General features: G+C 59.8%; 3 protein-coding genes across 6 annotated transcripts in view; 2 read left to right on the forward strand and 1 right to left on the reverse strand.

Moving 5' to 3' along the window:
* The window catches only part of MYO18A (myosin XVIIIA), a 37245-nt gene extending 34128 nt beyond the window's left edge, over positions 1-3117 (forward strand). The window contains exons 40-41 of the mRNA XM_054166738.1: positions 23-145; positions 1081-3117. Coding sequence (XP_054022713.1) covers positions 23-145; positions 1081-2263 — 1306 coding nt within the window. The 3' untranslated portion in view covers positions 2264-3117. The remainder of the gene's footprint in view (positions 1-22; positions 146-1080) is intronic.
* Positions 3118-5128: 2011 nt separating this feature from the next.
* Positions 5129-7568, reverse strand: PIPOX (pipecolic acid and sarcosine oxidase). Its single transcript, XM_009903322.2, has 8 exons — positions 7416-7568; positions 6956-7104; positions 6330-6531; positions 6069-6251; positions 5851-6003; positions 5625-5783; positions 5432-5507; positions 5129-5338 (listed from the first exon to the last, which is right to left on the reverse strand). The coding sequence occupies exons 1-8, from the start codon at positions 7539-7541 to the stop codon at positions 5208-5210; spliced, it is 1179 nt and encodes a 392-aa protein (XP_009901624.2). The 5' UTR covers positions 7542-7568; the 3' UTR covers positions 5129-5207.
* Positions 7569-11539: 3971 nt separating this feature from the next.
* SEZ6 (seizure related 6 homolog) lies at positions 11540-25558 on the forward strand. Of its 4 annotated transcripts, none has more exons than XM_054166620.1 (17): positions 11540-11699; positions 19379-19954; positions 20027-20160; positions 21026-21218; positions 21562-21747; positions 21822-21990; positions 22222-22388; positions 22471-22665; positions 22973-23111; positions 23195-23391; positions 23477-23671; positions 23754-23945; positions 24028-24222; positions 24323-24361; positions 24456-24576; positions 24659-24761; positions 25280-25558. In XM_054166620.1, exons 1-17 carry the CDS (start codon positions 11633-11635, stop codon positions 25310-25312), a joined length of 2901 nt encoding a protein of 966 aa, XP_054022595.1. In that variant the 5' UTR covers positions 11540-11632; the 3' UTR covers positions 25313-25558. The 4 variants fall into 4 exon arrangements, with proteins under 4 accessions (XP_054022595.1, XP_054022596.1, XP_054022593.1 ...); XM_054166621.1 differs by having other exon boundaries at positions 11542-11699; positions 25296-25558; XM_054166618.1 differs by having other exon boundaries at positions 11543-11699; positions 24025-24222.
* Positions 25559-26105: the final 547 nt, after the last annotated feature.

Below are 26105 nucleotides of genomic sequence, written 5' to 3' on the forward strand. Positions count from 1 at the left end.
CCCCAACCTGCTCCTCTGGCAGTGACGGCGACTCGGACGTGGACTCAGAGCTGGAGGAGCGTGTGGATGAGGTGAAGTCCTGGCTCTCTAAGAACAAAGGCTCCTCCAAAGCACTCTCAGATGATGGCAGCCTGAAGGGCAGCAGGTGGGTGCAGGGCTGGGCGCAGGGCTGGCTGGCAGAGGACAGAGTGAGCTGTGCTGAGGAACAGCCAGGGTTTGGGGTGGGCATCTATGAGATGTGGTAGTCTGGGTGGCATGCTCCTGCTCAATGCTTGCATGGCCAGCCAGAGAAGGGTTAACACTGGCAAGTATCTCATATGAAGGAACATACGTCCCCAGTGAAGACCAAGATGACCTCCTTAGCCCTCCTCCACATCATCTTATCCACTGTGGCACCAGGACCCATGAGTATCCACAGCCCCTACCCCTTCTGCCTCCCCTGGGTTCACTGTGGTAGGTTATAGCCCTGTGCATTGTCCCTCTGTTCTGAGGCTGGATCCCTGCTCTGTCCTTCTCTTATTTGGTGCCCCACACATCTCCACACATGCAGCAGCAGTGGGGGACATGCCCAGGTGCCCCCATGGCACAGGGCCAGCTTGAGCCTAGGGCACACAGCCCCACTCCTCCTCCCTGCAGAAAGCCCTTGACTGCTGAGTGCAGATTGCTTTTATCCAAGTCCAATTTCTTAGCAGGTCTCCAAGAGTCCCAGGGGACTCCCCCCTCCTCTGCCAAGCAGCGGGGAAAGATCTGAGCTGTTTTTTTCTTAATTGGTTTAATTTATTCAGCAGTGCAGATGTAAAACATTTTGTTATTGGAGATAATTCCACCTTTTCTGAAGTCGGGAATCAAACGCAGCAGCTTTAGGTAGCCAACAATGAAATAAATTGAACGCAGCACTTTAAAGGGGAATCAAAGTGCCAGGCTAGAACAATTCCCCCATTTACATGTTATTTTTCCACAATGCCATTTCCTGCTGATGCAAATTACCGAGGCTGCCTTGCTGCCCGCCCCTCCCTGCTCATCTCGCTCTCTCTCTTGTCTCCCCGGTGCGTGTGCGGGGCCGTGGTGCTTCTGGCGCAGGTCAGCCTTGCCAGACGGCCCCGAGGGCGAGGAGCGGCCAGTGTCGGTGTTGAGCTGCCTCAGCTATAGGAAGCGGCCGGGCCTCAAGGACTCCATAGGTGGCCATGGGGATGAGCAGACGCTCTTCAGTGCGCTCAGCGAGCGACCGGCTTCCCCTGAGCGTGCTGCCCGCAGAGCAGCCCGGGGCGGTGAGCCCGAGGACCGGGCGGCCGTCATCGCCCGCGCCTTCGCTGACGCCAGCAATCGTGCTCGGCAAGGGCTGGGCAAGCGTTGGTCCCTCTCGGCTGCTGATGGCGAGAAAGCCTCCGTCGCCTCTGCCCCGGTGAGCCGGGCCTCCTCCACCTCCTGGCGTGGTCTGGAGGATGAGGACGAGGGAGACGAGGGGTACTCGGTGCTGAGCTTCGCACTCTCCAGCCCTGGGAGCTTGCGGAGCCGACGTGGGGGACCAGAGGGCCGTCCCGAGTCGCGGCGCTCCCTGATCCGCAGCCGCCCAGATGAGGGAGAAGAGGGGTCCCGCGGGCAGCTCCCTTTGGCACGCAGCTTCTCTGTGCCCCCTCGGCCCCGCAGTGCTGCCTCTGAGGAGGGGGGTCCTGGGGATGCCCACCCCGTGGGGCACCGCTCGTACCTTGACCCTGACCTGGAAGCTGCCATCCAGGAGGTGCTGAGCTACCGCCCACTGCGGGCCAGGGGCGTCTCCAGCCCCGAGGCTGACTCTGGGGATGATGGCCGCAGCGTGTGGAGCATGAGAAGTGTGAGAAGTGCAGCCCCGCTGGGTGCTGCTGACCGACCCTCCGGCAGCCTGCGTCGCTCCGCGTCTGCTCTTGACTTCTCTCGACGCTCTGGACGGCACCGCAGCAGCTCAGGCTCCTCAGATGAAGAGGAGGAGCGGAAGAAGAAGAGTGCTAAGAAGCGCACCAAGAAGGCCAAGAAGAAATCCAAGAAGAAGAAGAAGAAGCAGCAGCAATCATCATCTGACTCAAGTTCCTCCTCCGATTCCTCCTCTGATTCCTCCTCTGGCTCCACCAACTCCTATCGGAGCACATCTAGTGTCAAAAAGGGCCCAAAGGCAGTGGGGGGCGAGGAGCCAGGACATCCTGGCCGGGGCAAGAAGGAGGAGAAGCAGCGGAAGAAGCAGGTTGACAGCCTGATGATGAAGTACTTGTACCGTCCCGAGAGCGACTGAGGCAGGAGGTGGGAGCAGTGTGTGCCGTGCAGCATGAAACTCCCCGTGTGCCACTAACCACTCACCCTAACCCTTGCCCAGCTCTGGGCATGGAGTCTACCTCCACCAGGCACCTGAGATGGAGCATCCCACAGCAGCCTTACTTTTGGGGTGCTGCAGAATTCCCATGCTGAGAGAATTCCCAGCATGGCTGCAGTGGGACCGGCAGCTGCCCATGCTGCCAGAACACAGCATGTTCAGCATCAGCAGCTGTGGGACATGGGGAAGCACTAATCCCTTCCCAGCTCCCAGAACACAGCTGACTTTATTCCTCTGGGAGAGTTAAGTGCTCGCTGGGTGGCACAGTGTTCCTGCTCATTTTGGGGCATTTGCCACCCCAGGGAGGGCAGTGGGGCCTGAAGGTGGTGGGTTGGAGTGGGACGGGTACTAACATGCATCCTCTGAGTGTGTGGTCTTGGGGGAAGGCAGCACCTACAGCAGGGCAGGAGGTCGGGGCTTGGAGGTGTTTCTGAGGATGACCACATCCTGCTACCCTGCACTGTGTAGAATGCCTGTGATGGGAAGCTGGAATGCAAATGGCCTCACCCTGCTGGACTTTGGAGCTCTGCACCCTGTTTGATGGCAGATTTGCTCCTTTCCAATGGCTTGGATAGGAAGAGGGCTAGAGGAAGGGAGAAAAGCCTTCTGGAAATGTGGTCCCCCTTGGGCTGCCTGCTACCTGTCTGGGGTCAGGGAAGTAATTATGAGGTGGCAGGGAAGGCAGAGAAACACCCCCAGAACCCATCCATGGGCTCTGGTGCAACTGAAACCCTCAAGCAGTGATGTCCACAAACCCTGGTGTTTACATCCATAGACACTTGTGTTTTTCTGAGTGAGGAGTGCCAGGTGCCTGTGGTTGGTGGCACCAAACAGGCTCAGTGTGACTCCACCACAGAGCAGGAGCTCAGCTCGGCAAGAAGTCAGTTGCAGTGGAGTATGCCCCAGCTATCTTGGAAATAATAAAGAAGATGGTGATCAAGGCTCCAGTCAGCCAGCTGCCAGTGTGCTGGCTCACTGCAGCTCCTAGTGTAGCTGTGCTGGGAGCATGGAGCAACCCCTGGCCCCCACTAACCCCGCTCTCTCCTGTACAGCCCCCCAAGCTCCCGGCATGCGTTCGCCTACGATCGATGGGATGAGGAGCAGGACACCGGGGAAAGCACACGCCGCTCCTCCCGCAGCTCCCCCAGCGCCAGCGAGATGGAGAGCCGGCCCGCAGAGACCCCCGCCTAGCCCCCCACTACCGTTTCCCATCGCCCCAGAAACACTTCAGCTCCACGGGGCCGCCCTGGGCAGCCGGTATTTCTTCTGCACAGAGTGGGGACACACACGCAGCCACCGCCCCAGCCCTGGCCGTGGTTGGGCAGAGCAGCCCGGCTGGTTCATTGGCTGCAGCCCCACCACCGCCCCCAGCCTCCCACCTCCTGTCTGTCCTCGGCGGCACAGGCAGCACCTCCAGCACCCTGGATTTATTCCTCCGTGCCTGCTGGCTCTTTATTTTGTAACTTAACCCCCCCTCCCCAGGCACCTCGCCATCCTCTTAAGCCCGTTTTAGTTGAGCCAAAGACGTCTCTCGCTGGCCAGACCCTGGGGAGCAGCCGCCCAGCAGCTGGGAAGGGAACATGGGGATGGAGTCCCATACATCCCCACAGGTTGTCATCACCACCCCACCTCCTGCCCCCTCTCAGCCCCCTACCCTTACCTGGTTGTTTTGCACTAGCCCAGCTGTGCATCCCACTCCTACCCCCTTTACGTTCAGTATGAAAATAAATGTCATTTCTGGCTGGTGACACCAGCTGCTGCCTGCTCCACGTGCCTGGGCGGGAGTTGCCCCCTTTTGGGGGGTGGGGGTGTTTGCCTGGTGGTGGGGTCTGGCAGGACAGATCCAGCCCCAGCAAGGGGCTGCATATAGGGACTAAACCTGGCCCCTTCCCCAAACCCTCTGCACCCAGGAGTGAGGGGGAGGTGGGAGATAACCCTTGTGGATGCCAGCACTGAATCATTTATCAATCTCCATAAATATGCAGATGAGCAGTGGGGACAGGAGCCCGCTGCCTGCCCGCGTTAATTATTTAACACGGAGGAGATGATGATGGGCGCTGCCGACCGCCTGCGCTGCACGCGGCCCAGCCTCAGCTCTGGCACCCGCCAGCCTGCACCAAGTGTTGCCCTCTGCCCTCCTCCCAGCTCCAGGGAGCCCCTGCACCCCCAGAAGCCCCCACACTCCTGGGACCCTGGCAAACCAGGTCGTTTGATCCCTTTTCCCACCATCCCTTGGAAACAAATGGGCCGAGCTCGGCGCTTGCTGCCATAAAGCCGCGCTGCGCTAATGCGCTTTCATTAAGTGGGAGCGATCTAATGATAATAAAATGGCACATTTAACATTAAAACATTTAACTTGACTCCTAAGCGAGTGTGTCTCTCCGTGCTGTTCCAGCTCCATCTTCATGAGGCTGACAGAGCTCCTTAATTTGTTTCCGGGGAGCGGGTGCTCAGCAGAGACAGCTTGGCATGGCACAGCATGGGGGATGCCAGGATGCAGGGATGTGGGAATGCGGGGTATCAGCATGCTGGGATGCAGGGATGCTGGGTTGTCAGCGTGCAAGGCTCTAGGCATGCAGAGGTGCTAGGATGTGGGGATGGTGGAGTGCTGAGGTGCGCAGATGGAGAGCTGCTGGGATGGAAGGGGTGCCAGGATCCAGGGTGCTGGGATGGTGAAGTATGGGGGTGTAGGGATGCAAGGTGGAGCTGGGCTGTCATGGGTGGAGGGGTGCTGGAGTGCAGCATATTGAGAGCCTAGGATGCAGGGAGGTGGAGGTACATTGGGATGCAGGGTTGCTAGCTACACTGGACATCAGGCTGCAGGGACATAGCTGCAGGCCATGCAGGCACGGCCAGGACTCTGCACTTACAGTGCAGACCGGAGCACACTAGAGAAGCGTGTGATGGCGAAGGGGGCCACACTGTGGGATGGCTCCTCATCCAGGCTCAGCTCACACAGCAGCTTCCCCACCACTGGTGCCAGCTTGAACCCGTGGCCTACGAGGAGGAGGGAGATGTGTTGGGGCACAGCTGTCCCCATGGCCCTGGCCAGCTTTGGGGTGCCATGTGGGGCTAGTCACCCTTGCTTACCTGAGAATCCAGCCCCGATGATGATGTTGCTGTACTGGGGGTGCCGGTCCAGGATGAAGTCTTCATCTGGGGTGTTCTGGGGGAGCATTGGGATGAGGGTGTGGGGACCAAGGTCCTATCTTGCACCCTGGGTTGGGGCAGGGAGGAGCTGGGACCCCAGACACCAAAGTCCTGCTGTTTGGGGATGTCTCACCGTGTAGAGGCAAGTCTCCACCACTGCCGGCTGGGTCTCTAGCCCAGGCAGGTAGCTGCTGATGAATCTGCTCAGAAGGGCAATGCTGGGATGAGGGGCACCTGGGGGGGCCCAGTCCCGCTTCTCAGGGTCAGTAGGGCTGCCATAGTGGTAGCACACCTGGGAGGCAGCTGGTTAGGGAGGAGTTAGCTGTGGGATCCCCCAACCACTGCTGTGTCCCACTCACCTTGACCAGCCCTGGGTACTCGAGGGCTGGCAGCCCATAGACACTGTGGGGAGGTTGGCTCAGTCCTGTGGTGATGAAACAGGGACTGGCTCTGCCCATGTCAGGGCTCCCTGGCTCCTTCTTCCTCCAGTAGCAGACGTCAATGCGCAGGGGCTGAGGATCACCACGTTAGCCTTGGGGTTGTGGCTGTGAGACCCCACAGTACCACCAATCCTTACCTGCAGTGGCAGGTGGAGGCCCAGGGGTGCCACGAGGGCACCTGTCCAAGCTCCAGCTGCAATGATGACCCGGGAGGCCTGGTACACCCCAGCAGAGGTGGTGACAGTGACCGTGGTCCCAGGTTCAATGCGCAGCACCTTCTCCCCATCCCGTAGGGTGCCCCCATTCCGGCAAAAGACGTCCTGGACAGAGATGGTGGCAAGAGTGGCTGTGGGGACAGAGCCAGGGCACACCTATCCCATCCCCTCAGCAGCACCCACCTGCACTGCCCGCAGTGCCCGGTCAGCGAAGAGCACTCCGCCGGTGCCATCCCACAGGGCCACCTCACCGTCGTGGATCCGCAGGCCGGGGAAGCGCTGGGCCAGTGTCGTGGCATCGAGGACCTCACCACCATCCAGATTGCGCCGGCAGCTCTCCAGCTCTGGGTCACCTGCTGGCCCCAGCACCACCAGCCCCGTCTGCCTGCACCCCACCAGCTGCATCAGCTCTCCCCTTGCCCTCTCCTTGCCCAGACTCCCCCTTGCTTTATCCCTGGGGGAAACTGAAGCACGGCAGCATCAGCGATGCTTGGCATGCACTGTGCCCTGGTGCCAGGAAACCCTATGGTGGGACACTGGCAGGCCACGATGCATGGGAAGGGTCCAGACACCAGCATCGTGCTCACCCCTGCAAGTTCAGCAAGTGCCATCGGCCCTGACCCCAGCAGTGGGGGATCATTTAGATGCTCATTTCCTTAATGGCACTTCCTTTATGGAGCCCCATAAATCATCCCAGCTGATGGCTGCCTGCCAGGATGGCCTCAGTCTGCTGAGCAACCACGGTCCCCAGTCCAGTCCCATGGGGAGGGGACAGTGCCCAGCAGGGGCTACACCCCCATCCCCATTACCTGTAGAGGCTGGTGCTGGCCTCAGCCTCCAGCTGCTGCCAGAGGCGGAAGCTGTCGGGCATCATGCGGGCATAAACTGCATGGGCATAGGTACTGCGGATGATGCGGCTCTGCCCATGTGAGCTGCCCCGTGAGTGGGGCAGGATGAACTGTGGGGCAAGGAGGGCATGGGGGTGACCTCAGCCACTGGCAACCCCAACCCTGCCAGCCCCATGTGCACTGGCATTGTGCTGCAGTGGAAACTTGAAGGGAGTCTGCCAGTGCCAATCACAGCACCGAGAAATATCAGCAAACAGGGGGCCTGGCACTGGGAATATGAGGGTGCTGGCACTGGGGACCAGGGCTGCTGGCAGCAGCTCCTCTGCATGCAGTGGCAGAGTGCAAAGGTCTGCAAATGCCTGCCCCAGCATGTCAGGGGACACAGCAGGGGTGCAGACATCAGGGTTAGGGACACCAGTACCTGCTCCAGCAGGAGGGTGTTCCGGTGGCGTTGAGCCAGGTGGTAGGCAGTGAAGGAGCCCTGGATGCCAGCTCCAATGACGATGGCATCGTAGGTGCCCTGGATGGGCTGGCTCAGGGCAGCCATGTCTGTCCTCCTCCTGTTCCTACAGGCAACTGGGAGCCAGGAATCAAGCCAAGGGGAGGGACAAGGCAAAGTCCATCCAAGTCGAGTGGGTGGTGGAGCATTGGCAGCTCTCCAGCCCCTATTGGGCTGGCTGAAACACGTGAGGGTCACATCCTTCCTGTGCCGTGGGACTGGCCAGCCAGGACCATCCCCATTACCTCACTGACATTGGCACCCAGTCTGGAGAAGGCAGCTCACCCCTCAGCAGTGGCACAGCTAGCAGTGTGGGGGGTTCAGCCCCTCCTTCCCTTCTTGGCACATGGCATGTGGCATGTTCCCCTTACCCTGGCACCCGCAGAGCACAGGGCCCACCCAGACCAGTCCCTCAACTCTACATCCTCCCACCACCTCCCCTCAGCCCCATGGCACCACCAGTGACATCTAAGTGAGTGGGTGAGATAAGCATGATGGACATTTTTTTCCCAATAAATCCCCCTTTCCCTGCCCACTGGGCACTGCCAGCTTTGGCTGCAGCAGGATGCAGGGCTGGATGGGAAACCTCCACCTGCTTTGAGGCAAACATGCTTGTTGGTTTTTTTCCCCTCTGGCACAATTTATTATGGCCATAAACTATTCTGGTGCCATCTTTTGTTGTTGCTGCTGTTTTTGTTAACAGGAGATAAGTGTGATTCGGGGCTTGCCACAGCAACCAAAAGATGCAGTGTGGAGCCCTGTGCCCTGCTGGTGCTGAGGTTTTTTGCAAGCCTACAAAATTTTGGGGTGAGATTTGGGGTCTGAGGATACTCAGTGACTCCTAGGAGTGGGGGAATAACGCAAGCAGGGGCTGCTAGCTTTGCCCACTGCTGCCACTGCCCTGTGCTGCCTGACAGCTAATTAGGGAAAGTAATTTACTCTGGCTTTTGTGGTGTAAAAAGCATTATTTACTGGTTAATTGTTGTTATTACAAAATGTTAAATATCATTATTTATTTTGCTGCTCGCTTCTGGTGATGGATGAAGCTCTGGGGAGTGCAGGAGGCCCGTGCAAGGCCGGGGGAACAGGGGATTTCCAGCCCAAACCATGGTGCCCAGATAGGTTGTGGGGACACCCTGGCACTGTGCAAAGGGAGAAAAGGCAGAAAATAGGTGAGAGGAGGAAGGAGAATGCAGGTGAAGGCTGGGCTCCACCCAGGGCCCTTCATCCACGCTGCTGCTCAGGACCACTAAGGCAATGAGTGCGTGTCGGTCTCAGCATCGCCGCGGCGCCTGGGGCTCTGCAGCATGCAGCGTCCTGTTAAATCAGCACAGCCTCCCTTGCCTTTGATGTTACAAATAATTCCCTGATTTCCCCAGGTTCCAGTCTGCTTTTTTTGCGCTTTGAACAGCCCCTTTACCTGCTCTTCCTTTTTTTCTGGGGAGATGAAGAATAATTAATTATCCATGAAACGCTAAATGGCAAAAATGAACTCCTCTGCCGTTAACGGCATGTTAATGGAGCAGGCTGGAACAGCCTCACTCGTGCTGCTATGAAGGTGGGGTGCAGGGATGGTCATCAGCACTGGAGGAGATGGCGACTGTCCCCACAGCTTGGTGAGACCCTTCAGGCTGCCACTTTCATTGTACAGATGGCCTCAATTAGAGCTGATCCTAGAGAGCAGGGAGGTCTGCACCCCCAGAGCCAAAAAAAAGCAGCTGCATGGGCTTGTCTTGCCTTGAGTGGAGTTTTTGGGGGGGGCTCCCAGCCCTGTGCCCATCCTGCCATCATCCTCTTCCCTGGGGTTTGAATTAACCAGAGGCAACGGTCATGGTGGGAAGAAATTAATTTCCCAAAGCAGCTGGCATGGGTCAGGAGAACTGCACCAAGAGCGCAGTAAAAACTACTTATTCCCTGCATGGGCTGGCTGGGATGGAGGGATGGGATGGGATGGGATGGATGGATGGATGGATGGATGGATGGATGGATGGATGGATGGATGGAAAAATCTCAGGGCTGCTACTGGCACAGAGGTGTGTGATGCAGATTTGGGGATCTGCCCAGTGCGGGCTGTGGAAGCCACCCTGGCTCAGATCCATGTGGGGCTGTATGGAGAAACAGGGTATGAGGAACTTTGGACAAGGCCAGGCAGGTTGCAGCAGCGGCTGCCTGCCTGCTGAGCTCTGTATCTGCAGCACTTGCTGCACCCACAGCACCTGACATGCCCTGGGATGGCAGCTGAAGCTCCCCAAAAGCCCACCATCAGCCATGCAAATGTTTCATATCAGCCTGAGCCAGCCTTCTCCTCCAGCAAGTGCACACTAGCACTTAAAACAGAATTAGGGAGCACCATGGCTCCCCACTGAGCCAAGGCTGAATGGCTGCAGGGATCACCGTGTCCCCCCCACCTGGCCACAGTGTGTCAGCTCCAGCTGCGCTTGCTTCCATTTACCACTCCAGCCCTCACCATTCTCCACTCTTTGAAGGCATCTGCAAAGGGCTTGTTTGCTTTGTGTCAAAGCCAACAGCCACCCAAGGCAGCCCCTCATTAGCAGTCCAGGTACGCGCCCGGGGAGGTGTCAGGAGGATTAAAATTATTTGAATATCATAATATTAGAAACTTCAATTTGCCCTCAAAATGCTCATCTTCCAAGCTCTACCAGGGCCTTGGCGCATTAAACATTGATGGTGCTACTGCCTGATCAAAGTTTTGGGTTTAGTGCTGAAAGCTCTTTGCAGGAGAGCCAACCACCCCCTGCCAGCACCGCAGCCCCCCCTGGGATGAGAAGGACGGCAGCATTGCTGCCTGCCCAGCTCCCACCACAGCTGTGGGGCTGGTGGCACACAGCTTGTGCTGTGGGGCTGGCAGTGCACAGCCCATGCTGTGGAGCTGGGTGGCAGGCAGCCCATGCCATGGTGGGCTGGTGACACACAGCTCATGCCAGTGGGCTGGCAGTATGCCGTTTATATTATGGGGCTGGTGGTGCACATCCTGTGCAGTGGAGTTGGTGGCACGCAGCCCATGCCATGGAGCTGGCCACTGCTCTAATCATCCCTGTGCTGAGCTGTGCAGCTCATCGCTCCTTGTTCTCCATGGCAGTAACTGTGCATGTTGGCAAAGCAAGGCCCGGGATTAAAAATAACCCCCAGCCAGCCATGGTTGCGTGGGCCACGTTTGCAGCCAGGGTTGGCCAGGCTGCGGGGGATCTGTGCTGTGCACGGCATCAGCGCGGCGAGGCAAAGCCATCTGGGCTTTCATGGAGATGGGGAGGGGGCTGTTAACAAAGAGCTGGATTTTCTTATTTTTAACACATGCGAGAGCCGTCCGGCAGCCAGTGCAGAGCTGCGCAGTGCTGGTGCCAACACCATCTGCCTGCTGCAGGGCTGGCTGCCCCCAGCCCTCCTGGGGGAGCAAGACCCCGAGGCAGGGGTCTGGGAAGGGTGTGTCAGACCCTTGCCAGAAGGAGTAAGGCCCTCCCACACACCTGTGCCATTCTCGGCAGGTTTCCCTGCTTGGGTGGTGATGAGCACAGCCCAAGTCAGGTCTATTTAAGGATGGGGAAGGGCAACTGGGAGGTGTCTCTGGGGCTGTGTGGGGCTAGAGTGGATGTCTTCACGATGCAGGAAAAAAAGAAAGAGGTGGGATATGATGGAGCCATCACCGAGTATCCTTCCCACAGCCCTTGGTGGCTTCCTATCTAGGGGGGTGCCATGGTTTTTGAGGAGGGTGGAAGAGGTGGGGGGAAGGGATCCCCCTCCCCCAGCCTTCAGCTCAGTGTTTGCAGGCGCCGCACTTGGAGAGTTACGGCGCGGGGAGGGGGGTTGGCTGTGATGAGTCCCCCGACCATTCTTAACCTGCGGGCCTGGCGGGCGCCGCACTAGGAGCATTACGACGCGGGGGAGGCGGGAGGCACCCCCAAGCCCTGGGATTGGCGGGCGCTGCACTCGGAGCACTACGGCGAGGGGAGGCCCCCTCCAGCCCCGGCCTCGGGATTGGCGGGCGCCGCACTCGGAGCATTACGGCGAGGGGAGGCCCCCGCCAGCCCCAGCCCCGGGATTGGCGGGCGCCGCACTCGGAGCGTTACGGCGCCGCCGTGCCCGCAGCGCGGAGCTGTCCGCGGTGCTGACCGCCGCCGGCCATGGGCTCGCCGCCGCCAGCCCTGCTCCTGCCTCTTCTCGCTGCACTGCTCCGCGCACCCGCACACGGTAAGCACCGACAACCTCGGTCACTCCCCTCATAATCTCGGTCACCCCCTCGCCCCCTTTCCTTCCCCTCCTCGTACACACCAATCACCCTCGGTACCGATGGCTCCAGCTCCGCTCTGTCGCCGCTAAACTTTGCCAACTTGCGCTCGCCTCTGGTGCGGCGGGGCTACTCCCCCTGTGAAGCGACAATCTCCCCTCCCCGCTGTATGCCCTCACCCTCCCCACTCCGGCGGCGCGGGGAGCGGGAGCTGCCGGGGGCGCGCAGAGCCGGCTTGCAGTCGGGCTGGTGCAACGCCGCCCCCCGCGGGCTCCGGAGACAGCCCCTCTGCCGGTATTATCGGCGATGGGGGGGGGGGGGGGGGGGGGGGGGCGGTGAGGGGGTGGTGGTGTGTGTGCAGCGCTGCACCGGGAGCTAGGCGTGCACGGTGCTGCCCGGTGGGACCCGCTCCCCTGGTCGCCGAGTCCTTTGAGCCACCCCCCGGCTGGCTGTGCCTGGCGGCGGGCTGCAAGGTGGTCCCTCCGTACGATCCCAGCCGTAGGGCTTGGGGACAATGGGGGCCGGGCTGTCCCCTCGCCATCTCGATTGGCGTGACCCCTCCGGCTCCAGGGAGGGCGCAGGGGAGAAGCAGGAACGGTGGCTATTGGTCCTTCCCAAGGAGAGCAGCCAACACCCAGCTCGACTCGTTGTCTCTGCCACCCATGGGGCACCGTCTGCCTCGACGCTTTGCGGTTCTGCTGCCCCAGAAAGCAACACTGGGGAGCTGTTAGGATTTGGGGGGACCCGCTAGGGATTGGTGTGCCCCAGTCTGTGGCGACTATGCTGATGCTGGGCATCATGCTCAGGGCAAGGGGCAGGCAGGGGTCTGGCCCTGCCAGGATGCGGGCAGCAGGATGTGGGATGTGGGTTTGCCTGCACAGATCAGCCGAGCTGCAGGCAGCAGCCGTGCAGGGAGTTACATAAACTCCCCATCTGGCAGCTGGGGAAGGGCACTGTGGCCCTGTGCCCGCTGCTATTCCCGTCTCAATCTGCCACTTAGGGCTGCTGCCGCATCCCTCTTGCTTGGGGGTCACGTGTGGGGAACCTGATGCAGGGCAGCAAGAAAGCTAAGGCCATGGCACCTTCATGTCCTGCCCTTCCAGGGGGCAGCAAGGCTGCAGGGTAGGGAGGTGTGTGTCCCTGGTTGTGTCCTGGGAGCAGGGCCCTGGGCAGAGCAGGCTTCCCCTGAGGGAGGATGGTGCTTACCATGTCAGTTTAATGATTTCTAATGAGCAATTACCTTCAGTCAGTCCCTTAATTTCTGAATATCAATAAAGTTAATTAAACTCCTCATGTGCATTTCCCGGAGTGTTAGATGTAGGGTTGCTGTGAGACTTGCTCTTCCCAAGGCTGTGAGCCATGGGGTCTCATCCAGCTCTACCCCCCTGTATACCAGGATCTTCCCATAGGGCTCACCTAACTGCTCCTTAAACCCCAGCCCAACACCCTGGCTTCTGTACAGCACTGCCACACTTGGTGTCCCTGTAGCCTTGCTTTAGCATCACTGGACTGGTGTGTGATGGGGATGTGCCATGGGATGTGGGGATCAGGGTGTTGGGATTGGCAGTGCCCCCTAGGAAATGGCAATGCACTCCTGGTCCTGTCTCTCTTGCCACCCGCGGTGGTGACCTGCAGGCCTGTCTTGGCCCTGGGGCAGCACAAGTACCCAATGCCCACAAGGGCTTGCTCCACCAGAAGATAGGGTTTGAGTCCCATGGCACTGGTGCAGCTGGGGGTTATGGTGCCAGGCATGGCTCTGTTTACCCTGCCCCACCACATCTCTCTCCTTGGCTCTCCAAAGCCACAGCAGGCCTGGCTTTTCTAGGGCATCACCTTCACTACGCTTGTAATTTGGGGTCCTGTAAGCCTGGGTCAACAGGAAGGAACATAGGTTATGTCTGAGGGACAAAGGCCTGGCTGTGCCCCCATGAGCTGCCCCACAGTGGCTGGGACCAGCTGGATACATCATGCCCAAAGGGACAATGCATTTGGGGTCACAACATCCCTGGAGACATGGGTGCTATTCAGGGTCTCAGTGTGAGGAGGGGGCTAGGGAAGGCAGCAAGCGTCTGCTACAGTAATTAACAGCATGCATGCTTGTCCTCTGTGTGCCTCAGAGGAGTTCATCACCACCATGCTGCCATGTCACCAGGCTGGGATTATCTAGATAATTCTGCTAAGCTGGAGGGTGAGAGGGCAGGGCTGTCCTGTGGGGATGCAGGTTGCAGGCTGGGCCAGCTGCCTCAAACACCCTCCAGGGCCTGCTTGCTGCAGGACTGGCTGCGGGTTGGTGCTGGCAGGGATGGATTTGGCAGGCAGTGCTGCACCGGGCAGGGCTGACAACCCTCAGCTCTGTGAAGAACTGGAGCAGCCTAAACACGAGGGGGGAAAATGGAGTGCAGAGGAGCCTGGGGAAGGGTATGGCAAGGACACCCCTGGGCCCAGTGCAGAACAGTGAGGATACCCTCCTGTGCTACTGGTGGAACCCCAAACCTGGCACAGGACTTGCCAGGGCTGGGTCTTTCCCCATGCAGCCTCGTGCTGGGGGGGGGAGGGGGGGGGGGTTAGGGTTGACCCAGGTTTTCAGGTCCCTGAAAGCACAAGGAGGCCCCAGGGGAGGTGGATGAAGTTGTGTCTCAAACAGCTTCGGCAGGAGAGGATAATTTTGCCTCCAATCAATTCTTTAAATGTGCACAATTGAAAGATTGCCTTTGAAAGCTGCCTATAACCAGGGAGGTAATGGATTCCCTCCAGTCACAGGCAGCAGCTCGGGAGCAGCAGCATCCCTCCTTTCCTCCTGCTGCTGCAGAGATGAGGCTGGCCGGAGCGCTGGCACCTCTCCTGTCACCAGCATTCTTGGGTGGGTGAACCAGCTGCCTGGACCTGTCAGAGGCAGCTGGGGATACCTCTGTCTTCCTGGCTCCCTGCTGAGAACCAGCACCAGTTGTGACATCCCCTTCAGCACTGAAGGGTCCTGTTGACCAAGGCTGGGGATGTGCTCAGTCCCCTGCTTGCAAGAGAAGTGGCAGGAGCCAGCCTGCACACTTGCTGTGCCAGCAGGGGTTATTACATATATAATTTAGATGCAGTAACGAGCTGTGCTGAAGGGATCAAATATTAATCAGCTGCAAGAGTGCTGCTGTGACCCTGTGAAAACAGAGAGAGGTTCTTGAAATGCCAGATCAGCTGCAGTGTGTGGGGGCAATGTCTGGGCAAGGAGGGATGCAGTGGTTCCTAACTGCCCTGTGGGGTTGCGGCAGAGGGGGAGATGTGGCTGTAGTCTCAGCACCTGGTGGCTTCCAGAACTGGATGGGTTATCTTACACGAAGAGTGGTGACAAGGGTTGCTGTCAAGGGGATGCTTACAATGAATGCCTGGGATGCTGCCTCTGGCAGGAGCAGGTGGTGATGCTCCATGCTTCCCGCCTGCTGGGAGGGAATGGTGTCTGCGGGGAAGATGACATGGCTGAGCAGCCCAACACGGAGCCTGACAAGCAGCTCTTGCTTGCCTCCCACAACCAGATTTCAATTCCTGTCACTGGCAGTGGGTGGAGGGAAAGGGAGCCAGGAGGGCGGCATGGCTCTGCTCTCCCCGCCTGCCTCCTGCCCCACACTGGACAGCCCCCCCCAGGCATTCAGGAATGCCTTGTAGGCAGGGCATCCCCTCTGCCACCCTGAGTGTGCCAAGTGGACAAGCTGTGCTACATCCTGGGGAAGCCCAGAGCTAGCAGAGCTCCATAGTGGGGACTGGCACCCATGCCATGGGCACCTGGGGTGGCACAGAGTGGTTCTCTTTTGTGGTGGGAACTCTGATGCAAGGCGGGGTGGGGGGATTGTTCTGGGGACTGCCAGCATGGGGAGGGGGCACATGGCACCACGTGGCTCCACTGCTCAGGTCTGAAATAGCAGCAGACATGCAATTTATCACCGCCACCGCTCAGGGAAATTGCTGTACAAACGCATTAGCTCCGCAGGGAGAGCAGGGGAAGAGGGATTACACGGGCCAGGGGCAGCAAGGAAAGGACAGGAGCACCACTGGAACCTCGCAGCACCCACTGGGTGGGGAGGGAGGGAAGCCTCAGTGGATGGGCACCCTGGTGCCCGCTGGGCTGTGCCCTCGTGCCTGGCCGGTGTCGGTGACGCTCGGGGCTCGGCACTGGGGACATCAGCTGTTTTGGGCCGCCGCTGCGGTGCTCCAGGGAACCGGCTGCGGCGACATGTGACATGTGTCAGTGGGTAAATGACTGTTCAATTCAAGGAGAATCGCAAAACACACAAGGTCAAACGCTTCCCCGCCAGCGCCGCCATGAATATTAAAGCTGGACTCCGCCGGCAGCCGCCGGCACTGGTGGCCGTGCTCGCCTGCAGTGGCACCGGGGTGGCCCCTTAGGTCCCCTCTCCCGGCTGCTCTACCCAGTCTTGTCTTGGTTGTGGGCATCTGGGCTTGCAGGTGGTGCTGGGTGGAGGAGGCCATGGGGCATCAGGATGCGGATGCCAGAATAAGTACCAGCTGGTGCCATTGGGGTACCCAGCTGGCCCACACCGGGTGCAGATGGGCTGGCTGTGTGACAGTGGTGTCAGCTGGGCAGTAGGGGGAGCAGGGCTGCGTGCTGAGGAGGTGACTGCACAGCCCTGCCTGCACCCCCCACACTGTTTATGTGCACCTGCCTGCTCTCACCCACTCACTCCTGCCTGCACCTACCCGCCTGCCTGCCTGCTCCTACCTGCCCACTCACTGCCTGCCCCCACCCATCCCTACCGGTACGCTGATGCTGCCTGCACCCTCAACTCCTGCCCACCCACTGCCTGAGTCCCCCTAGTTCCTAGTAAGAGGCAGGTAGGAGAGTGCTACTTTCCTTGCTGGGTGTCTCAATCCTCCAGGACCACAGGAGCAGGAGATAGAGATGGGGAATCTGGCACCAACTGAGCAGGGGGCCCCCTCCTGTGCCCATTCTAGGGGCTGAGGGTGGTTGGGGTCCGTGAGGTGGGAGTGTGGCACCAGCTGCCTGACAGCTCATTCATCACAGCTGCTGGCTGCAGGGGCAAAACCAGATTGGATTTTAAATTGAAAATAAACCTGGACTTCTGTGAGCCCCAACCACTGCCCTCCTCCTGCAACAGCGACCTGGCTGCCTGCGCCTCCTGCCTGCCTGGGCTGCCCCCCGCTCCCACTGATGGGGAAACTGAGGCACTGGGCAGCACTGCGGTCTGGGGCCGTGATGCTCCAGGGGCAGCCGGGGCTCTGTCCCCTCTGCTGAGCCGGGTGCTGTGTTTTTGCTTTCTTGGCGGGTGGCATCGATCGGCACTCCCCGGGTGGCCACGTGCCATCTTATTTATTTATTTGTGACAGCAGGCAGCATTGATTCCCCACGTGGGGGGGGGGGGGGGGGAGGGGGAGGGGGGGCGGCGGCCCCCGCTGCAGCCGGATTAGTCTCCGACATCTCCCCAGCTCCCAGCTGCCGTTAATAGACTCCTGCCCGGCAAAGCCGATGCGAGGGATTAGGACCCCAGCCTGGCACGTGCCACGCATGCCAAAAGCCCTTGGCAGGAACCCAAGACGGTGGGGACTTGATGGCCCTTTTGCGAGGGTCTGTGCCCACCCCGAGCTTTGCCATGTCCCTGCTGAGTGACAGAGCCTGGAGAGTGGGTATTGGGTAGCAGGGTCCTGTGTCACCAGCCCCTGCTCACCTCAGAGACGCGGGAGGGACACAGCTGTGGCATGGTCACTGGAGATAAGCTGCTTGGAGACATCTGTTGAGGTGGAGGCTCTAATCCTATGATGCTTGAGGGGCATAGGTGACAACATCTGGGCAACTGCTGCCTTCCCATGGTGCCTCGAGCATTTTGCCTCCCCGGTCCTGGGCATTCCCTGTTGCCAGGAGCATCCTGTGGCATGCAGGGCAGCACACAGAGCCCAGGGCAGCACACGGTACCCAGGCACTGCCCAGTTTAGAGTGCCACAGCATCAGGATGGGACTTGCAGTAGAAGTCTTACTTCAGGGTCCTGCCTTACCTGGCAGTCCCAATGGAGACCACTGTGGGCAGGAAGGTGTAGGGGGCCAGAGTGGGCCTCTCTGCCCCAGCCTTTGCTGTGTGGGACAGCCACAGGAGCACAGGATTCTGCACTAAGCTGCTATTAAAGCCTAAAAGAGATTTTGGCGCCCTTTAGTATAAACTCATTAACTTTTATGTTCTAATAAATGGATCCTATTAAAAAATAATTCTGGCCTTGCTGGGGGGCAAGTGAACCTTTCAGAGCCAGCACAGCTGGGTGCTTGCCTCCTCACTGTGCCGTTCTGTTCAGGGCATTGTCATAGTCTCAGAGTGATGGCAAGGGAGTGGTGGGGACACAGGGTGCGTGCCAGAGTGGTGGGGATGCTTGCCAGCACCCAGCAGCTACCCTGCCTCAACGCTGCTCACCCAAGCTAATGTCTCTTAATAGTCCCTTAAAAGTGGCAGTCGCAGAGTAATTAATCTTCGCCGGGCCCTGCCCTGCTACGATCGGTGTAATTACCCAGTAATTGGCAGTATCGTGTCATCAGCGTCTGTGCACGCTGGCAAGACATGCCCACACTCTACTGTGGCACAAATACCACAGAGGGACACTGGCTGCTGCTGTGGCATCATTGCTGCCAAGGCATCCCCTCTGCTGTGGCATGGTGGGGATGGGGAGGTAGGCCCCCCAAAAAAGGGGACCATGCTGTGCTGGATCTGGCCAGGAGAGATGGTGGGTGTCTCATTAAGGCTAATTAAATTCTTATTTTAGTCTAAAGGCTGGAGAGAGCTGGGATGGGCACGCCGGGGATTTACTCAGGGAGTAATGCACGAGGAAACGTGGCAAGGAGTTCTTTGTGGCTGTGGGTAGGAAGTGTAGGCATGCTGTATGTCCCTAGTAGGTTCACAGGGACCAGGGATGGCCTGGCTGGCAGATGGATGAAGAGAAACTGAGCTTTCATGGACCTGTTGCACTGGTCCATGCACTGGAGCAGAGTCCCAGTGTTCAGGCTCCAGTGGCATCCCTGGTGCAGCTGCACATGGCAGACAAGTCAGTCGCCTGCATGGCTGCACCAAGGGGTTGCAAGGTCCTGGTGGGACCCTCTGCCACCTTCCTGGAGAGGGACAAGCTGTGACCATGGCCACCCAAGCCCAGGGCTGTCCCCATGAGGGCTGGATCATGGGTGGGGTGAGCATCTCTCAATGTGATATAAGCTGCAGTTATGCACTAATTAGCCAGGGCTGCACTAGGGAAAGGTTTGCTGGGGCGAGGTGTGGCAGGGTCCTGCTGCACGTGGTTGATGTCCTTGGTTGCCGTCCTAGTTTTTGTGCAGAACTGGTATGCAGGGAAGCACTGGTCCTCAGGGCAGCACTGGCCCACGATGAAGCCTTGGTCCATGGTGAAGTGTTCGTCCCCAGAGCAGCCTTGTCCCTGGCACAGCATATGTCTCTGATATGGCACCAATAACACTCCCTGGTGCAGTGTTCACCCCTTGTGCAGCACCAGTCTACATCCAAGGGCTGCTCCCAGGTATCACATTAGGCACAGCACTGGTCTCTGATGAACCATCAGTCCCCAGTGCTGCATAATCTCCAGTGATGAGGTCATCCATGGGCTCACAGCACCCTACACTGTCTCCTTCCCCCAGGCTTCAATGGGCTGTCAAGGAAAGCTGGGGAGAGCGCAGAGGCTGAGGCGGAGCCGACAGTGCTGCCCACACCGGAGGAGCGGGAGGCAGAGGCTCGCTTTGTGAGCACAGCACCTACACTGAAGCTTCTCAACCACCACCCGCTGCTGGAGGACCTGCTGCATGAAGCTTTCCTGAAGAAGGACTACTTGGGCCAGGCACCATTCCTGCCTGGTGGCCCTGGCGCCCTTCTGCCAGCTGGTGCCCTCCAGCCAGACCCTGGACCCCCAGCCCCTGAGCCTCCACCACGTACTCCTGCCCTGCCCAGGGCTGCCTTCCCCACTGACCCACTGACCACACCAGCTGGGCGCCCAGGGCCATGGGGGGAGGCATGGGGGACCGTGCCAGGTGCTGACCCCTCATGGTCTCCCACCAGCATGCCAGAGTTGAGTCCCACATCCCCCAGCCAGGCACCTGCCACCCCCAGCACATCTCTAGGACCCCACAGTGAAGCTGCTATGGTACCTGGGGATGAGGAGGGAACCACCACCACCTCCACCATCACCACCACCACTGTCACCACACTGCAGGGACCAGGTGAGCACCGGGGAGGTAGCAGGGGGTAGCTGGGGTGAAGCAAGGCTGAGCTGGGGTCTCCTCTGTCACCAGCTCTCTGTAACCGGACGTTGGCGGGCCCTGAGGGTTGGCTGGTGTCCCCGGAGCCAGCTGGTGTTCCCTACGATGGCAGCCTGGACTGCACCTACACCATCTCTGTTTACCCAGGCTATGGTGTGGAGCTTAAGGTGAGCTGGGAGACTGCAGGCAGGGTGGGCTGCCAAGTGCCCACAGGCAAGCATGACCCATCCCCTGCTCTGTACTGTGGCTCTGTAGCCATGCACAGTTCGGCATGTGGGCAGTCCTGTCCCCATCCCTGCCCTGTGTTCCTGAACCAGGAGAAATTGCTCAGGGTATTGCTCACCCTTGGTCCCTGGGGGAAGGATGTGGGTGCATGAGCTGGAGGTATGCTCTGGGATGCCCCATGCCCACTCACTGGCATGGCTGGCACCCATCACAGAAGCAGCAATGGGGGATATAATTACTGAAGAACTGATGGAGAAGTTGTAAACAACACCAGTGGGTGCAACACTGGTCAGGGTCAAGACAACTGGGCACATAAACTGCCAGGAGCAGAGGCTGGCTGCAGCTTCTGCAGTGCCCAAGGCTACATGCAGCTCCCACTGGTGGCACGTGGCTGTGTGTCCCCACCTCTGCCAGGCTCACCACAGAGCCATGGCATGCAGAAAGGCAGCAGTGAGCCAGAGGCAGCATCTCCAGCTCTCACAGCAGCGCTCACCAGTGCCGCTGCTCATCACCACACAGCATTGCTTAATTAACATCATTAATAGCAAATTGCTCCAGAGGGCTGGAGCTCACACCTGGCTGTTGGTGGGGCTGTTGGCATGAGCCCAGCTGTGCCACAGTTCGCTGGCAGAGCTGCTGGCTGGGCCCTGCTGCTCTTTGCATGGCAGATGATTTATGGCACCGGTAACCGTGTTTGAAAGGTGCTGCCCCATGCTCAGACAAGCTCCAGCACACTATTGAATACAGGCAAAGCTCCTGAGGACCAGAAGTGATTCTAGGGTGGTGACACTTGGCCGTCCCCTGCAGGTGCATAACATCAGCCTAGCAGAGGGGGAAGCGCTGACGGTGGAGAGCACAGGGGGCCTGGAGCCCACCCTCCTGGCCAACGAGTCCTTCTTGATGCGGGGTCAGGTCATTCGCAGCCCTGCCAACCTCCTTACCCTCCACTTCCAGAGCCCCCAGCCCACCAGCCCCGGCTCCTATCGCTTCCACTACCAAGGTACAGGGCAGCACCTACCACTGGCACAGACCCAACGGTACCTACCCTGGGCACTCTACCATTGGCATGATGTAAATTCAGAGTGTGGCAATGTGTGCCAGAGTTAATCTGTGCTGCTGGTGGGTTAAGCGGGCACCAACGGGGTGAATAACATTAATGGAGCTCTAATTGGCATGAGCAATTACAGGCTCATTTAGCATCATTACCAGCAGCCACAGTCAGGTACCGTGTCACCCAGACTGTGCCGGGGGGCTGGGGAGGTGAATGCTGGGCGTGGGGTGGAATGGAGTCTGGGGGGGGGGGGCTTTTTGTCCCACCCTGTAATGCCACTGCCTGCCTGCAGCCTACCTGCTGAGCTGCCCCTTCCCGGCGCGGCCGGCTTTCGGGGAGGTCTCAGTCAGCAGCCTGCACCCTGGCGGGGATGCCCGCTTCCGCTGTTCCCCCGGCTACCAGCTACAAGGTGTTCACCGGCTCGCCTGCCGCAATGCCACCCGTCCTTTCTGGAGCGCCCGTGAGCCCCTCTGCCTCGGTAAGCACCGACACGAGGAGGACGTGGCACAGCCAGTGCGGCACAGCCAGCACATGATGGTAACTCTCCCGCAGCGGCCTGTGGTGGGGTGATCCGGAATGTCACCGTGGGACGCATCATCTCACCCGGCTTCCCCGGGAACTACAGCAACAACCTGACGTGCCACTGGCTGCTGGAGGCACCCGCTGGCCACCGCCTGCACCTCCACTTTGAGAAGGTTTCTCTGGCAGAGGATGACGACAGGTTTGGTCCCTGTGCGGAGGGAGAATGGATGAGGGAGGGCACCGGGGAGCCACCCTGCACCAAACCCAGAGCCATGTTCAGGGATGGGGGTGGGGACTGTTGGCTATATTCAAGGATTAGCGTTGTCGGCAATGTCCAAGCATGAGCACTGTTTAGCCACTGGCCATGCCCAAGGGTGGGTACTGTTGGCCACAGCTAATGCAGCACCCTGCCCATGCCATGCCTTGGCAGGCTCATCATCCGTAATGGCAACAATGTGGAGGCACCACCGGTGTATGACTCCTACGAGGTGGAGTACCTGCCCATCGAAGGGCTGCTCAGCACTGGGCGCCACTTCTTCGTGGAGCTCACCACCGACAGCAGCGGGGCGGCTGCCGGCATGGCACTGCGCTATGAGGGTATGGGACCGGAGCGTAGAGGGGCACCTGGGCATCCCCACACCTCCTTGGCCCCAGCAGACCTTTGCCCCTGTGCCTGCAGCCTTCGAGCAGGGGCATTGCTATGAGCCCTTCGTCAAGTATGGGAACTTCACCACCAGTGACCCCCAGTACCCTGTGGGCACCACGGTGGAGTTCAGCTGTGACCCTGGCTACACGCTGGAACAGGGCTCCACCATCATCGAGTGCGTCGACCCCAGTGACCCGCAGTGGAACGAGACGGAACCAGCATGCCGCGGTGGGCTCTGGGGCTGGGGGACTGCAGGGGCTGGAGCTGGGGCTTCAGTGGGTGCTGGGGTTGAGGTGTGCAGTGGATGCTGGAGCTGGGGATTACTCTGGATGATGAAGCTGGGAATGGGTCATGATGCTGGGGCCAACGTACCATAGTACATGCTGGAGCTGAGGGACATGGTGGGAGCTGGAGCCAACAGGGATGGTGGGTGCTGGACTGGGATACTGAAGCGGGTGCTGGTGCAAGGGGATTGTGCTGGACACTCAGCGGTGGGTACCCCCACGGTGGTGCCAAGCCCAGCATATGCCCACAGCGGTGTGCAGTGGGGAGCTGACAGACACAGCTGGAGTGGTGCTGTCACCCAACTGGCCAGAGGCTTATGGCAAGGGCCAGGACTGCATCTGGGGACTGCACGTGGAGGAGGACAAGCGCGTCATGCTGGATGTCCGTGTGTGAGTGTGGGGACATCTGTGGAAGTGGGATAGGGTAACTGGGGAACCCACACTCCCTCGCCCTCACCACCTTGCTGCCACAGGCTGCGGCTGGGCACAGGGGACGTGCTGACCTTCTATGATGGGGATGACCTGACGGCACGCATCCTGGGCCAGTACACTGGTGCGCGTGGCCGCTTCAAGCTCTACGCCTCCACTGCTGATGTCACTGTCCAGTTCCAGTCTGACCCTGGTGCTGGTCCCTTTGCCTATCGGCAGGGCTTTGTCATCCACTTCTCTGGTAAGCCCCACAGTGGGATGGTGTTCCCAGTGTCCCCAGCATCCCCTGTGTCCCTGCTGTCCCACTCACCCCTCCCTTCCCACAGAGGTCCCCCGTAATGACACCTGCCCTGAGCTGCCAGACATCGCCAATGGCTGGAAGACATCCTCTCAGCCAGAGCTACTCCATGGCACCGTGGTCACCTTCCATTGCTACCCTGGCTTCCAGCTGACTGGCACTGACCTCCTGATGTGCCACTGGGACCTGACGTGGAGTGGTGACCTGCCTTCCTGTGAGCGGGGTGAGCATTACCCCGCAGCATACCTCTGCACCATGGAATGTCCCTGGCGGCCACTGTCACCACCGGTCCCTCCCACCCACAGTGACCTCCTGCCGGGACCCTGGGGATGCCGAGCACAGCCGCAGAGTGGTCTCCAGCCCAAAATTCCCAGTGGGAGCCACCGTGCAGTATGTCTGCGACAAGGGCTACGTCCTGGCAGGTGCTGGAACCCTCACCTGCCATGACCGTGCTGCAGGGGGACCCAAGTGGAGCGACCGTCTCCCCAAGTGCATCCGTGAGTTGGGTGCCCCCTCCCTGGGGACATGCCCCTAACTGGTGGCAAGCGCTCATGGCACTATCCCCTTGTCCTGCAGCAGAGACATACGAGCCTTGCCACAACCCTGGTGTGCCAGCGGGTGGGCGGCAGAGCCCCGAGCGGAGGCTGTACCCTGCAGGAACCACCTTACGCTTCTCCTGCACCGCTGGCCGGGTGCTGCTGGGTGAGGGCAACCTGCGCTGCCTGCCTGGGCACCCCTCACGCTGGAGTGGCTCACCTCCCATCTGCAAGGCGGGTGAGAGGACCCTTCCCCACCCCATCACCCTGCCAGCACTGCTTTGCACCCCCATGCTTCTCACCACTGATACCAGCTTCTTTCTTCTACCCCCCTCCAGCCTCCTATGATGAGTTTTACAGCAACCGCAATCTGGACGGTAAGGGTGAGAGTTGGGCAGGGGGGCAGATGGGCAGCCAGGGGTGCAGCCTATATGGGGTGCTCCCTTGGTGACTCCCAAATGCTTTGGGCAGCTGTGGCCAAGGCTGTGCCCTCAGGAACAGCACTGGAGGGAACCAACGTTGCCATCGCTGTCTTCCTGCCTGTGCTGGTGGTGGCCCTGCTCATAGGGGGCATTTACCTCTACTTCTCCAAGTGAGTAGCTGAGTGGATCCTGTCACCCCATGGGGTCCCGATAGCCCCCTTGCTGCCTGCCCCAGCTGCCCTGTCTCCACAGGTTCCAGGGGAAGCCATCTCTGCAGCTGCCCCTCACTGGCTCCCACCCCTATGACCACATCACCGTGGAGTCAGCTTTTGACAACCCCACCTATGAGACAGGAGTAAGTACTGGCCCCTGTGCTCCCCTGGCCAGGGCTGGGCGCTCTGGGGACCCTGCATTGCATAGGCCTTGTGTGTCATGGACTATGTGTGGAGTGAGACCAGGTGTGGGATGGGGTCACGCATTCAAGGGACAGCACATTAAGATACCACATCCATCCAGGGAACATTCAAAGGATGGCTGTCCATCTAGGGACTATGCACAGGATGGGACATGGATCCAAAGAACACATATCAACAGGGGCATCCATCCCAGGGACCACACATTAAACAGGACATCCATCTAGAGCCTATGTATGGGATGGGACATCCATCCAAGGACCATGTGTAACGTGGCACAGCAGTTCAGGGACCGTGCACCATCTGGGACATCCATCCAGTGACCACACAGGGGATGAGACATGTACCTCCAAGGCCCTCTGTGGTCTGGGATATCCTCCCCAGGACCCTATGGGATGGAAGATGCCCTGTCCCTGTCCCAGGCACCCCTTCACATCGCCGAGTGTCCAACCTCTTGCAGTCTGTTTTCTTTGCAGGAGACAAGGGAATATGAGGTGTCCATCTAGGCATGGGCAGTGTGGAGCTGGGTGCTGCAGCCACCCCTCTGGAGTCCCCCTGTGCCCGCTGCCCCCCAACACGGGCCTAACACACCTCTCCCAAGGAGACTCAAGACGAGCGCTCAGTGGGAGCAACCTGGGCGCCTGCCACCCCACTGCCACCTCCAAACCACCCAGACCCCCATGGGGTCTACCCAAGCCCCACTGTCACCTGACCCCCCACCCTGGGCTCAGGGGGTGCTAGGCCACATTCTGTCCTACAAGGGACACAGCAGCCTGTGCCTGTCCCCTGTGATGGAGGAGTGGCCTGGGCAGGGGGAACAGGGTCCCAGGAGTGGGAGTCCCCCAGGTAAGGGCAGAGCTGTGGGGACCCCCCCAGGTAAGGGTAGAGCTGGGGGAATCCCCAAGATAAGGATAGGGCTCCCCGGGGCTGGAGTGGGAGACAGGGAGCAGGACACCCTGCAAAGCCCCGCGCGGGGGTGAGGGCTTGGGTAGCCATGGGGGTGGCCCCCACCCCTTGCCCACATCCAGCACAGGGCATGGCACCTGCCCAGATACCCGTATCGCCCACCACAGCCACGCAGGGACGTGTGTGTGTCCCCTCCGTACCCCGAGCATGCAGCGTCCCCCCACTCCCTCGCTTGCTTCGCCCTCCCCGGAGCGTCCCCTTTGCCACCGGTGTATCCACCCGCCAGCTACACGTCCCGACGCCCCAGGAGGACCCGACCCAGGGCACCAGCCTGGGGTGCCGCGACGTGCACGAAGACACCGGGCATAGCTGTGCCCCAC

Source organism: Dryobates pubescens, chromosome 13 (assembly GCF_014839835.1).
Source record: "Dryobates pubescens isolate bDryPub1 chromosome 13, bDryPub1.pri, whole genome shotgun sequence".
NCBI classification, from domain to species: Eukaryota; Metazoa; Chordata; class Aves; order Piciformes; family Picidae; genus Dryobates; species Dryobates pubescens.